General features: G+C 46.0%; 1 protein-coding gene across 7 annotated transcripts in view; it reads left to right on the top strand.

The window, feature by feature from the left end:
• The first annotated feature begins 1,382 nt into the window (after positions 1–1,382).
• UNC5D (unc-5 netrin receptor D) overlaps positions 1,383–14,148 on the top strand; it is a 627,582-nt gene continuing 614,816 nt past the window's right edge. For 3 of the 7 annotated variants that reach the window (XM_044933503.1, XM_006058428.3, XM_006058425.3), the window contains exon 1: positions 1,385–1,795. In XM_044933503.1, coding sequence (XP_044789438.1) covers positions 1,693–1,795 — 103 coding nt within the window. In that variant the 5' untranslated portion in view covers positions 1,385–1,692. Of the gene's footprint in view, positions 1,796–14,148 lie in introns of all 7 variants that reach the window. The other 4 variants (XM_006058427.3, XM_044933458.1, XM_044933531.1 and 1 more) reach the window with 3 other exon arrangements.

Below are 14,148 nucleotides of genomic sequence, written 5' to 3'. Positions count from 1 at the left end.
ACTCCGGAGAGGGATGGCCTGCGTGCTTATCAAGGAATCAATCTTTCTGCCTATCATCCTCTTTTTCCTGGGAAGAAAGCTATTTATCGCAATTACCTCATCCAGAACAATTACCTCACTTTAAACTGTTTATTCTCCTGAGAAAGGTGTTTGGGAGCAGGTAACAACTTGACCAGAGAGATGGATTTTTGTAAAAGTTCTGTGTCGATGTTGAATGTAGGCAGTGGGGAGCCGTTGACAACTTTGTCTTTCTTTCAAACCAAGACTTCAGTTTCTTTTGGGTCCACCAGGCAAAAGGGGACACACATTCTGACCAGCTGAGTTTAGACACCATTTGGGGGTGGGGGTGGGGCTCAATACTCCGAGAGCATGAGATGCCTTGCCTATGGAGCCTTGAACTCAGAGCCAAACCCCCTGGGGTGTTCTTTGCTCTGAAACTGTGTGGCCCAAGGCAATGTCTCTCAAATGACTCCTTCTGCAGGAGGGAGACTAAGAGGCAACCACAAGGTACTTTCAAAAGCAGTTAAATAAAGATTTGACAGTCTATTCAAAACAAACCACACTTTTAAGAAAAGTCTTCTTTCCTTCTTACAAAGGCCCAGCACGACTGCCTTTCCCTGATGCCTAGGAGGAAGGCAATTGCCAGGGCCCAGATTAAAACAAAACAGGAGCTGTCAGAAACGAGGTAGCTTTCTGAAAAGTTGGGGGAATTCCAGCGTGATTAGAACCGCAGACAAGGAAATTGGGGGTAAATAAAGAAAACTCAATCACATCCTCCGAGGGCACCCATGATCCCCCACCGCTTTCTGTACATCCTTGCATATTTCGCCTAGCTGCAATAATGGGTTTATTCTAGTGATATTTTTTTTCCCCCACTTGGTATTTGAGTCTTTTTTTTTTTTTTTAATGCTTCAAGAGTGTTGCCTGATTTGATTAAAAAAAAAAAATGGAAGCTAGAGAGGCAGGGCTGGGAAAGGGCTCAAAGTTGAACAGAACAGTGGTTTCCAAGAAGCAGGAGACTCAGGCTGCCGAGATGCTCACATCTTTCTGCGCCGGGTTCGCCTCTACGAAGCCCGCCGGCTCTGCTCGCATCTTTGGAGCGCGCATGACCTCCGCGAGCCCCGCTCAGGCCCCGCGTCCGCGCTCGCTGAGCTGAGGCTTTTTTACGGAGCGTGCGGGAACCTGGGGCGGGGCGGGGGGCTGTGCGCAGCCGCCGCGGGGCTCACCTGCGCCTCCCGCCGCCCGCCCCACCCAGCGCCGCGCGGCCGGCCGCCCCCGCCCCTCCCGCCGCCCCGCCCCGGCCCGGCTCATTGGCTGCCGCTCGGAGGGGAGGAGAAGGGGCGGCCACGGGGGTCTCATTAGGGATGCGGGTTCCCTCCTTACCTCCCTAGTCCGGATCCCGGCGGCGGCGGGAGAGCTGTTCGCGAGCGGTGCGGAGGGGAAGGCGGGCGGCTCCGGCAGTGACCGTGGCGGCGTCGGTCGCCCCGCCGTGGGAGGCTATGGGGACGCGCGCATCCTCTGGGTGCCCAGCGCGCGGCGACTCGGAGCGCCCTGCCCCGCTGCTGTAGGGAGCGGCCGTGGAGCAGTCACTCGCTGAAGACCCCCGGGACCCACTCTCCTCGGCCCCCCTGGCTCGTCGAGCCTTTCCCGGGGCGCGGAAGAGGACCTGTACTCCCAAGTGGGGCGAGCAGTATGGGGAGAGCGGCCGCCGCAGGAAGAGGCGCTGGAGGGGCGCGCCAGTGGCTCCCTTGGCTGGGGCTCTGCTTCTGGGCGGCGGGGGCTGCGGCTGCCCGAGGTAAGCGCGGGGCCCAGCGGGCGGCGGGGCCGGGTGGGGGGAGGTGGGGACGCGGGAGAGGCGACTGATCGGGACCCGCACCGATGGCCTTGGCTTCGCAAGTTGCGCCCTGCCCCTCCCCGCACGCGCGGAGCGCAAGGGGTGGCTGTCGGGTGGAGGACCTCCGAGGGGACCACTGTCTGTCTCCCACCCCAAGTTTGAGATCAGCTGCAATCCTACAGGTTGCTGGGACCGCTGGGCCCCTACCCTGCCTTGATTCTCTTCGTTCGCTCCCTTTTCCGAGCCCTCCCCAATTGCTGCAGACTGGAGTCCGCCGCTCTCTTCACTCCAATCTCGCTCTCTCGAGTCCACTCCACTTCCTTCCGAAGCGAGCCCGTTCTCGGGTGGGCGCCCGGAGGGGTGTCCGAGAGCTCCTGGGGAGAAGGGACCGGGTATTGGGAGACTCGGTAGGATGGGCTTGAATGGAGATCGCGCCTTTTCCCTTTAGGGAGCAGCACTTAGGTTGAGGTCCGCGAAGCTCGAGACGCCTTGGGCGACAGCAGCCCGAGGTCGTGGGCAGCACTGGGCTGTCTTTCAAGAAGGCCGCCGTGTACCCGGGAAAGCTGTGTGCGCGGGCCGCGCGTAACTGCGCCTGCAGTGCCCAGCCGGGTTCGCAGTTGGCCCGAGGTTGGTCGCCCGGCGCCTGGTTTCCCTGCCGGGTGCCGGCTCCTGCCCGGGAGCTCGCCGGCGCGGGGCCCCTGAGAGGCAGGGAAGCCGCTGCTTCTTTCTATTTAGAGACGTAGACCCCATTTTTCCTGGCTCCTTTGGACTCCAGTAGAGGGAAATTTTGCAACTGGTTTCAGCTCCACCTTGAGCGAGGACGGGGAGCATCAACTTAAAACCCGCGGACTTGTTTGAAGGTGATCAGAGGCAGTGTTACGCATTGCTTGAGGACTGTGCCTTTTACCTTTGAAATCACCAGGAAGCTTCTCCTTTCCGCTCTTCTTTACCTTTCTTTATTTCCTGGGTGTCATCCATTAGGCTTAGAATTTGTAAATTACATTCAGTGACTTACCTAACGCTGGTCTGGCGAGAGGTGAAACAGACCTGCCCACCTCATTTCCCTCGAACATACTGTGAGTAGGCACGAGACAGAAAAGGGTGGAAAGGGTTGAGGATGATCATAAAAGAACCAGTATCATCTCATTTTTATAAAAGCTAACGGTGTGTTAAAAGCAGTCTTGCTGCCTGGAATGAAGAATTAAAAAAAAAAAAAAGGTGGATAGAGGTTTTTCCCCTTTTATGATCCTGTTCAGTGACTATTTGCATTTCATTTCCTGAAAAGTTTTTTTCCCCCTCCTTTTAATGGAGTAGGCTTTTAAAAAGGCAGGAAAGGCTTAAAAATGAGCCAGTGATTGCACACACTGATGGTGGGGAGCATAGTTCTTTTCCTTGCTGGAAGAAGCACAAGCTTCAGCCATTTAATTTACTACAGAGAATGCCTCCTTGCAAAGTCGGCTCTGAGTTGTTTTTAATACACTGTTCTGGGGGAAAGCGGGCCTTTTCTGTCCTGAATGTTGATTTTAAATGTCTGAGTTTCCACTTGGCTATTCTATGCTGAGTACCTAAGAGTGACTGATGCCACATACTGACCTTTGGAATTTGGTTGATGGGTCTGTCTTGAATCTAGCTTGAAACAAGAGGTGCGGACTTGCCAAAAAGCCTCTTGGATGGAGTTTTGCTGGCTGTGAAACTAAGGCTAGCACCTCTTGTCGGCAAGCTGTTCTTCGGAGGACTCCTGGAAAACAAGCTGTACACTCTGCAGGCTTATTTACAACAAATGCCTTGCTCAGATCATAGTAATGTTCAAGACACATGGAGTGGAGCTGTACATTTGACTAATATTTCCCTTGTAATATTTTACTTGCTGGGGCAGCAAGCCCATTACCTTTAGCACCTGTCAGAGATTCCCCAGGAAATGAGCAGTAAACAGGCTGCAAGTCTGCGAAGCCACACGTACCTGACTTGGGACAGGTGAGCACAATTGAGTTTTTCAGAACAAAGGGTGGGTTTCAATGTTACTTCAGTTCTCCCAGCCCAGGAAGGTGCCCTTTCATTGAAAGCAAGATGAGGTTCCCCTGGGGACGTGTTTACTAAGTGGTGTCTCTGGGGATGGCCTCTTGTCGTTCTTACTTATCCAAGTAAATAGTTTTTTATGTTGTTCTTTTCACATTGTTTTGAACCAAGCTTCTCTGCTTTCCCTCAACAACAGGATAGACAGAACTAGGCTCTTGACTTTGGCTATATAATACTATTGAACAATTCAGTAGCCATTTCTTTACAATTAGCTGTCATTTATTTGTTTCCAAGATGATTGTACCAACTCCTTTCCCTCCCCTTTTCTTTCATTCCATATTTAAAGTAAAACCGTCTGAAAATCGGAATGAGATTTCAGATGATTGGCTTTGAGTGTCCTCAAAAAGGAAACTACCTGGGGCAACAGACTGCCTGAAGATACTACGTTCTGGTTCTCTTCTTTGTAAGCTAGACTGACTTCAGATTTATGTTGCTGATGGATAGCATACCGTAAGGAAGGCACTTGGGTACCATGATTACCGTATATTTTAACACTTTCCAACTTGAAAGAAAGTGGTTTAAAAGTTATTCATGACCTGCCAAGTGCTAATTGAATCCCCATCATGTTGTCACACTGATTTGTTTTTGTTCTTTGAAAAAAAGGAGCCCCGCTGTTGATCTGGTTGTAATTCCTCTGTTAGCTACTGTACTTACGAGATCCCAGTCTGAAGGCAGGGAGGAAGATGATCTCAGGTAGGCTGAGCTTTCACCCAGTTTCCTTAAAAAATTTTTCTGGACAATGCAATCTTCCTTACCGTAACCATAGCAATGCATTAAGGGCAAGAGAAATATATGTCTACTTTATGGGCACAGTAGGTCGTGTGGTTTGTGCATACTTAAATCCATTTACCTCCCTCATTCCTACAGTTTTAAATCTATATTCACTTTCTCCTTAATGAACATTATTACTGCCTCCCCTGCCCTACATTCTGCTGCTTTTTCCTCCAAAATCGGCCATTCCACAGAGGGCTATGAAAAAAGAGCCTTTTCTCCCAATTTCTTGATGGGTTTTTCTTTTTGTGACTCTTGGATTGTGCTCTTAGTTTGAGCAGTCCAGTGATACATTCTTTTCCTACCCAACAAAGGCTTCAGCTCAGGAAATCACTTTAAGTATATCCGTTGTTAAGAAATTTCATTGTTTTTACCTGGCCATATAATAGCAGCACCTGTCACCATTTTCTTTTTTTTTTTTAATATTCTTACTAGGAAAAATAGTAATGTCAGCCTTCCATTCGTCTCACTCTTTGAGTGACATGTCTGTGGTTTTTTAAGTGGTACCCTGCAGGCTGGGAAAACCTGTGGAACCCCGGGAATCCTCAGCGAGTTCCATCAAAACTCTCTAAGTGGGACTGGTAGGTCCATACCCTGCAGTCTCAGTCGTTGGGGAAACCCTTTCCTGTTGCCTCAATGACTCATAAACTTTTCACCATCCTCCTTCCACCAAATAATGACCCAGCTTAAAGTATCGCCAGCTTTCAAGGTTTCTCAAGAAATAGCCTGTTCAGGAGTTCATGAAATTTGATATCACTTCCTTGGGTCTGTCTTCTTTTTTAAATATGGAGGCTGGGGACCCAGACCATAGGGGTTATAGTCTAATCCCAAAGACAGGTGTATGAAGAAAGATTTATTCCATCACATCCTCTTAAGGAAGGTGATGGTGGTGGTATAGAGTGTCTTCTTAATGGGCAGACACAGGTGTTCACAGAGCCAGAACATGTCCCCCTTCTTGTTACACCTTAGCCATGAATTCTGATCGTCCCTTTCGTTGGGTGGTACCACTTGACCCACTGCGTTATTGTCTCGTCTTCTGTCCTCCTTATTCAGCTGCCTCCATGAACAAACAGACTCAAATAACCAAAGGGAGCTTTCTTCTGTCATTCTTGGCCACAGGCTCTAGGTCATAGCACTTACCTGCTCACCCGCTAGTGTGTTCAGTACCTGCCATTGGCCGGAGACCTATCATTGCTGCTCTTTATATCATGCCTGTTCTTTAAGAGAAGGTGTTTTTGCAGCCTTGCTTGAATATTAAATAATACTAGTAGTGACTGTATTTATGGGCTTCCCTGGTGGCTCAGTGGTAGAGAATCCTCCTGCCAATGCAGGAGATGTGGGTTTGATCCCTGGGTGGGGGATGATCCCCTGGAGGAGGAAATGGCAACCCCCTCCAGTGTTCTTGGTCTGGAGAATCCCATGGACAGAGGAGCCTGGTGGGCTACAGTCCATAGGGTCTCAAAGAGTTGGGCGCTAAGCAACAGAGCATGCACGCACACCTTGGTTAATTAAAGAATTTTACATGTGTTAGCTCATAGAATGCTTAAAATAAGTCTTTGAGGTGAGCACTCTTAAGATTTTTCTGTTTAAGACAAGAGAACAACTTCACAGAGAGGTCAGGTTCCTTGCTCAAGGCCATGAAGTTTATTTTGTGGTGGTGCCTGGATTTGAACCCACGCAGTCCCGCTCCAGAGCCCACGGTAAAGAGGCTTTTCTAAGCTGTGCCGAAAGCAAAACGGCTCTGATATTTTGGTGACACGAGGGCTAAAATTATCTTTCTAACTATGAGATTTGCAGAAGAATTTAGAGGAGCTTAAATAAATCTATAAATGTATTCAGCTACATCTCAGAGATTTATGTTGTATGGAAACAGCCACCCTCTCACCATTCAGCTTAATATACTTTGGGATCAGATTCACACTTAAAATTCTGAGCACCAGCTTCTAATGCGATAGCTTGTACCCCCCACCTCCAATTTTGAATTTCAGCACAAAATATTGCTCTGATTGAATACGCCATCCATGGAATGGCAGATCCCAAGAGACTATTTGTTGCCTGTCTTGTATTTTTAGCCTTGTTTGCCGGGGAAATGTGAAGCATGAGATTCAAGACTAGATTGTTAACACCAGAGGTTGCTGTTTCTGCTGTTTTGGGTACTCCTGCTGCTGCTTCTGCGAGGCAGATGGCTCGATTCATTTATAGAAGAGAGAGATTCGTTCTGTTTTGCATCTCCACTTTGAGAAGAACTTTTAATTGTTTGGTACCACATTGCGTTGTCTGCTCTTACTGTGTGCGTACACATGCTGTGCGTAGATAACGGGCAGAAATTAGGCGGATGTTCCCGTGTTCAGTTTGGACCGCGTTAGAAATCGACGGTGCACTCTCATGCTTCTGGAGGATTTCTTTGAAAAGTGGATTTGTGCACAGGACGGTGGGGACCGCGTATGTTGTTCTCCACACCCCCGCCCTCTCTGGACTTCCCTGGACTAAGAAATTAGGGGCAGAAATATTAGGGTTGTGTTGGTGGGGCTAAAGTAGAAACCAGAACGTGGAGTCCGCTTGTCGGCTTACGTCAGACCACGACAGGATGTAAACTGTTCCCTGATGTTTCAGGTTGTCAAATGTTTCTTAATACGGTTTCCAAGAGGACAGGAGTTCAGGGAGGCCTCTATTTCTCCTATATGATCAGTTTCTTCTGACAGTTTCCTTCCTAATTAAGAAAGCCGGAAGCCAAAAGCTGTCTTCCAAGTGAGGTCAGTTACAGCCTTACTTAAAGCAAGTATTGACTTTCTGCCCCCAGATTTCTGGTTCATAAAGTGCTAAAGAGCCTCTCTCCCCAGAATGAGAGACCTTGACACTCTATCTGCTTCTGCTGGAACCTGGCTTATAAGGATGGGAGGAAGCATATGGGTAATTTCATTGCAACCCCATGGAATTTGACTCAGGATGGGTTTTACAAGATGTGTTGTTTCACTTCCACTGAATGGTGTAACTTCTCAATCAGGTAAGTCCAAGGGAAAATGACACTGCAGACATCCCCTGAAGGTAAGTGATTTGGCAGGCAGTCATAGGAAGCAGGAGATACTAGAGGTTAAAGCAAAGAAATCCTGATGACTTCAAGGGCCCAACCAACATTGGGATGACTAGGCTTAATGTCATTCATAGATTTTACTATAAAAGCAAGTGTATTTACTAAATATTGAATTAGAAGATTTGCCTCTATAAGAAATTTGTGGCACATTCTGTGGAGTTGTTTTCGTGAGATTGGTGGTTCCTGCCTTGTCACAGTACTTATTTAGTAGTTACTGTCTTTATTTGAATTTAATTTAATAAAATCTCCTGGAAGAGGAAGGGAAACCAAATGATCACGGGTTATGAAAGCTAGGCTGGTAATATTTGAAATACACAAATCAGGGCTTTTCAAATGTTAATGTATGTTTGAATCACTGCACATCTTGTTAAAATGCACATTCGGATTCCGTAAATCTGGGGAGGGGCCTGAGTTTCCATTTTCTGACAAACTTCCAGATGACACTGTCTGACCACACTTTGAGTAGCAGGTCATGGATGGTAGTAATTCAAGATTAAGAAAAAAAAATTTTTTTTTAATCTTCAGTATTGCTTTTCACTTGGAAGACAGTATGAAGTAGGGTCCTATGTAAGAGTATTGTAAAAATGCCAATAGAAGAATAGGCAAAGACAAATGTCAGTTTTAACACAGAGAAATGTAGAACCACTTATAAAGCATTCAGGGAGAGCCCCATTCTGATGGAATATCGTGTCTTGTTTCCAGCATTTGGAATGATGGGTGTAATATTTTCAAAGGCTTGGGTTTTGTTTTGAAGTAATGGAGGACTTAAGTCTGTTCCTAGTTCATTAAGAAACTGAGTCCCCCAGAAGTTGAACAACCCAAAGTCAGAGTTTTATTGAATTAAGGACCTTTTCTACCTCCTTTCATCTTATCGTATCTCTTGACTTGCGCTGTACTTAAAAATGATCCCGAGTTCAGGATATTGAAAGTGAGGCTGTACTGAAGGGAGAAGTCGAACAGAAACAGTTGGTTAAAAACAAAAGCAGAGGAATGTTCATGTGGGGCACATTTGCTCCCCAAGCAGCTGGATCCTGACATGATGTGGGAGTAGGTTTTGGGTCCTCTTTGCTGTGTCTGGACTTCCCTGGTGGCTCAGACGGTAAAGCGTCTGTCTACGATGTGGGAGACCTGGGTTCGATCCCAGTTGGGAAGATCCCCTGGAGAAGGAAATGGCAATCCACTCCAGTACTATTGCCTGGAAAATCCCATGGACAGAGGAGCCTGGTAGGCTACAGCCTATGGGGCTGCAAAGAGTCGGACACGACTGAGTGACTTCACTTTCACTTGCTGTGTCTACTTGGCAATGGCCGTCTCGCTTAATGTTACTTAACCCCGCACTGGCAGGGCTGGTCCCATAACACATGCTAAACAATATTTTTTATTTTAACCTTATTATGTTAAGGTATCAGATCAGATCAGATCAGTCGCTCAGTCGTGTCGGACTTTGCGACCCCATGAATCGCAGCACGCCAGGCCTCCCTGTCCATCACCAACTCCTGGAGTTCACTCAGACTCACATATATCGAGTCAGTGATGCCATCCAGCCATCTCATCCTCTGTCGTCCCCTTCTCCTCCTGCCCCCAATCCCTCCCAGCATCAGAGTCTTTTCCAATGAGTCAACTCTTCACATGAGGTGGCCAAAGTACTGGAGTTTCAGCTTTAGCATCATTCCTTCCAAAGAAATCCCAGGGCTGATCTCCTTCAGAATGGACTGGTTGGATCTCCTTGCAGTCCAAGGGACTCTCAAGAGTCTTCTCCAACACCACAGTTCAAAAGCATCAACGATTTCTAAAATTTACTCAATATTGTGATAAAATATTCAGGAAAATTTAGTTACCATAATAAATTAAATAACTGTAAGAGGGTTTTACATATGCCAACCCCCCTACAACAGATTGTAAAGCCGACATTCCTGGATGCATGTGTGCGTGCTAAGTTGTTTCAGTCGTGTCCGACTCTTTGCAACCCCATGGACTGTAGCCCTCCAGGCTCCTCTGTCCATGGGATTCTCCAGGCAAGGATACTGGAGTGGGTTGCTGTGCCCTCCTCCAGGGGATCTCCCCAATCCAAGGATCAAACCTGCAGCTCCTATATTGCAGGCAGATTCTTCGCTGCTGAACTACCAGGGAAGCCCACATTCCTGGATACGTTCTTCTAAAAAGACGATTAAGTGTAAGATGTGACACTATCATGGAGGGCTGTTTGCAATAATTCATTTGCATGTAATTTGACATTTTTAGGTCCATTCACAGTTGGGATAGTTTTGTATTTTTACATCCACCCTGATATGGAGCAGATGATGAAATTAAGGTTTAGAGACTTTTTTTCCCACCCAAGGCTGGACAGAGAGTCATAAATAGCACTAGGACCAGATGCCGAGTCTCCAAATGGTTTCTGGGACTTTCTGACTACCTTGTCAGTCTGTTCTATTTATTTTGGTACCAAATAAGTTGATTGCACTTAAGTTGGATCTTAACAACATTCTGCTCGTACTACTTTTGAGACAGGACTGGGAATCCACGAACAGGTGTGATAGAAGGAGAAATAAATGAGTAAAAAATTTCAGTGATAGCTGTTGACTTCTTGGTTTATGTGGTGGTATGTTTCTCATGATTATGAACATAAGTGGTCCCATCTGGGAAAGGGAACAAGTAGAAGAGTGTCAGGAGTGACAGAGGCAAGTGAAATTGTGAATATATGGAAAATAGTATACTGTGTGCCGTATATGTGCTTCCCTGGTAGCTCAGCTGGTAAGGAATCTGCCTGCAATGCAGGAGACCCAGTTCAATTCCTGGGTGGGGAAGATCCCCTGGAGAAGGGATAGGCTACCCACTGTTGTATTCTTGGGCTTCCCTGGTGGCTCAGATGGGAAAAGAATCTGCCTGCAATGCAGGAGACCTGGATTTGATCCCTGAGTTGGGAAGATCCCCTGGAGGAGGGCATGGCAACGCACTCCAGTATTCTTGCCTGGAGAATCCCCATGGACCGAGGAGCCTGGCGGGCTACAGTCCATGGGGTTGCAAAGAGTTGGACACGACTGAGTGACTAAGCACACACACATACTGTAGTATGGCCTCAGTGGTATGTAAACTATCCTGAGGAGTTTGCTAACTAAATTTCTTAAAGGGATTAAAATTTAGTTCATTAAAGTAACATCACAGTTTGTTCTTCTGCAGTTTTATTTTAAAGATGTCATTATAGGCACAAAGCACTCTTTAGAAATACAGTCCTGGCTTCTTAATCTGAATCTCTTTCTAAATACATTGTGTTTATTAGTATTGGGTTGGCCAAAAGGTATGTTTGTAGTTTTCAAACGAACCTTTGGGCCAACCCAGTAATCTTGTGCTTTTTTCTCTCTGTATACAGTTTAGAGATAAGATTAAATTCTTTTGATTTGTGCTGCTGCTGCTAAGTCGCTTCAGTTGTGTCCGACTCTGTGCGACCCCATAGACAGAAGCCCACCAGGCTCCCCGTCCCTGGGATTCTCCAGGCAAGAACACTGGAGTCCGTTGCCATTTCCTTTTCCAATGCATGAAAATGAAACGTGAAAGTGAAATCGCTCAGTCGTGTCCAACTCTTTGCGACCCCATGAACTGCAGCCTACCAGGCTCCTCCGTCCGTGGAATTTTCCAGGCAAGAGTACTGGAGTGGGGTGCCATTGCCTTCTCCTTTTGATTTGTACCTGGAAGTTATCTGAGAGGAGGAGAAGGGGATGACAGAGGATGAGATGGTTGGATGGCATCACTGACTCAATGGACATGTGTTTGAGTAATCTCCGGGAGTTGGTGATGGACAGGGAAGCCTGGCGTACTGCAGTCCATGGGGTCCCAAAGAGTCAGACACAACTGAGTGACTGAGCTGAACTGAACCATGTATTTGGACTTGCAATAATAATTTTCATCAATGTGTCTTTAAGAATTATCTCCTCTATTTTTGAAAAAGAAATAGGAAAAAAAATACAGACCACAAAATGAAATTCTTTGCTGGAGAAATATATGTGTTGTAAGCCTTTTGAAAGGAGCTGGGAAAATTGTAACTGTCCTTCATCTGAATAGTCAACCCTTGTATCTCCCTCAGCCTACAGACCTGCAGCTGCAGTGATTGCCAGAAGCTTGCATCAGGAAACTTCCCAAGTTATCTCCCTTCAAAAAAATAAAAAGGCAATCAGGAGGTTCACAGGTTTTGTCAGTGTTAGGTGTGTGGGTGGGATGTAAGTGTTTGGGGGGTTTGTTTTAAAGGAAGAATGGTTTTAAAAATATTTGTCATTTTTTTTTCACCTTGGAGCAAAGAGTACATAAAAATAAAATGCCACCCACCCATCCCAAATACAAAAATGAAAACTAAAACCCATTGGCTATTATCGCAAGTTTAGCAGACTGCTTGAAATGCGCATCAATCTTGGAGAGCAATGTGGAAAGACAGCCCTCCCCTATCATATCCTGCAGCAGACAACACCATCACTTGTGCAGTCAATTATTAATAATTGTCAAGGGGATAAGTGCCTTAATGTGCAGATATCTGTATGTATGTAGTATATATTAGTAGAATGTCATATATCATCATCATTGCAAACTTACATCATTAAAGTTCAATGCTATTAATTTAAATGCCATTAATAACACTTAAACTTGAGATGGAGACACAGTTTTGACTTGATCGTCAGGTTCTTAATTTGGTGCCCCGTTTCTTGCTTTCTCCCTGATCTTTCCCATCCAACCCCCAAATCTCCATCTCCTCTTGCTCCCTGTCTCCTCGCCAAGTCAAAACTGCCTTCCTGGGACTTCCCTGGCGGTCCAGTAGTTAGGACTCAGTGCTTCCACTGCAGGGGGCATGGGTTCGATGCCTGGTCAGGGAACTAAGATCCCATGTACCATGTGGCGTGGCCAAAAAAAAAAAAGAAGCTTTAAAAATAATAACAGGAAAAAAACAAAAAACAAAAAACAAACCCTGCCTTCCTATTTGAGCAGTGTGGTGGGCTGCAAATTAAAGGCTGCATGTCCTGCAAAGGTCACTTTTTTCCTCTGGTTCTTTTATTTCTAAAATGAGAAGAGACAGCATTATCATCAGACTTCCTTCTTGCTCTAATATTATTGTATGATGCTACCTGGTTGTTTTAAGTACCATTTCTTCACAGTATTTTTGGCATATCAGGCGGCATTTCATGGTATTTTAAATGTGTCAAAACCTTCAGTAATAAGTACTCCGAAAGAATTTTTAGGACGAGTTAGTAGGACTTCAGGAATGTTGTTGGTGACCCTTGGCTCAAGTGTTTTCAAGAATCATCAGTAAAAGAAGTGTGATTTTTACATATGAATTTCTCTTAAATCAGTGGTTGTAAACTGTTGCACGCATGTGCAACTCCAGCAGCAGAAGTAGGGTGAGTGGGGAAAAGGGCCGAGTGGGTTAGAGTCCATCCATGGCGGCCCGTTGTTGCCCAGCTGGGCGCATGGACCCACAGTTGCTAGGCTGACTTTTTATTTTTTAGCAGAAACCATCTATATGCTATTTCATGGTACATTTCTAGATTTGAACCTTTCTCAAGTTATTTTAGTAAAACGCCTTTAATTCAACAAAAGTCACAGGATACAGCACTCAACCTTCCAGTTTGTCTCAAGACAAGGACTTTTGCCACCTTTTGTTAGATTTAAAGGGTCAGGGAATCAGTTGGTCCTCATTTTCAACGATGGTCTTTGAGCTCTGCTAATAAAGCTTTTTATAGCTTTGTGGAGGAGTGTTGTCTATTGTCTTCCTTTCCTCTTTTGTTTTCTTGCAGTTTGATGACCATCTTTTAGTGTTTGGGTTGCTTTTTCTTTGTGTGTGTGTGTGTGTGTATCCATTGTCGTTTTTAGGTTTGCTATCCCCGTGAGGTTTTGATACAGCAGTCTATATATTGGGTTGGCCAAAACGTTTGTTCAGGTTTTCCCATATCCAAACGTTTTGGCCAACCCAGTTTGTACAGAATTGGTCTTTTTCCTGTCTAGAGAAATTCCGTTAGCATTTGAGGAGCATTGTCTAAAAGCAAAAGATCGAAAGCATGTGAGTGGCCTTTTATTTAACACAGGATAAAAATTAATTTGATCAGTAAGTTCTTTGTGCCGCTGCATCCCATTTGTAAAGAAGAATCATAAAATTGTATTGCTGAAAATGTATAGGACCCTAACATGTCTAGTGAGTGAGTGTTAGTTGCTCGATTGTGTCCGACTCTTTGTGACCCCATGAACTGTAGCCTGCCAGGCTCCTCTGTCTGGAATTCTTTAGGCAAGAATACTGGGGTGGGTTGTCATTTCCTTCTCCAGGGGATCTTCCTCACCCAGGGACTGAACCTGGCTCTCCTGCATTTCAGATGGATTCTTTACCATCTGAGCTACCAGGGAA

Source organism: Bubalus bubalis, chromosome 1 (genome assembly GCF_019923935.1).
Source record: "Bubalus bubalis isolate 160015118507 breed Murrah chromosome 1, NDDB_SH_1, whole genome shotgun sequence".
Classification (NCBI taxonomy): domain Eukaryota; kingdom Metazoa; phylum Chordata; class Mammalia; order Artiodactyla; family Bovidae; genus Bubalus; species Bubalus bubalis.
The sequence above is the reverse complement of the archived record's forward strand: the minus strand, read 5'-3'. Positions and strand labels throughout refer to the sequence as shown.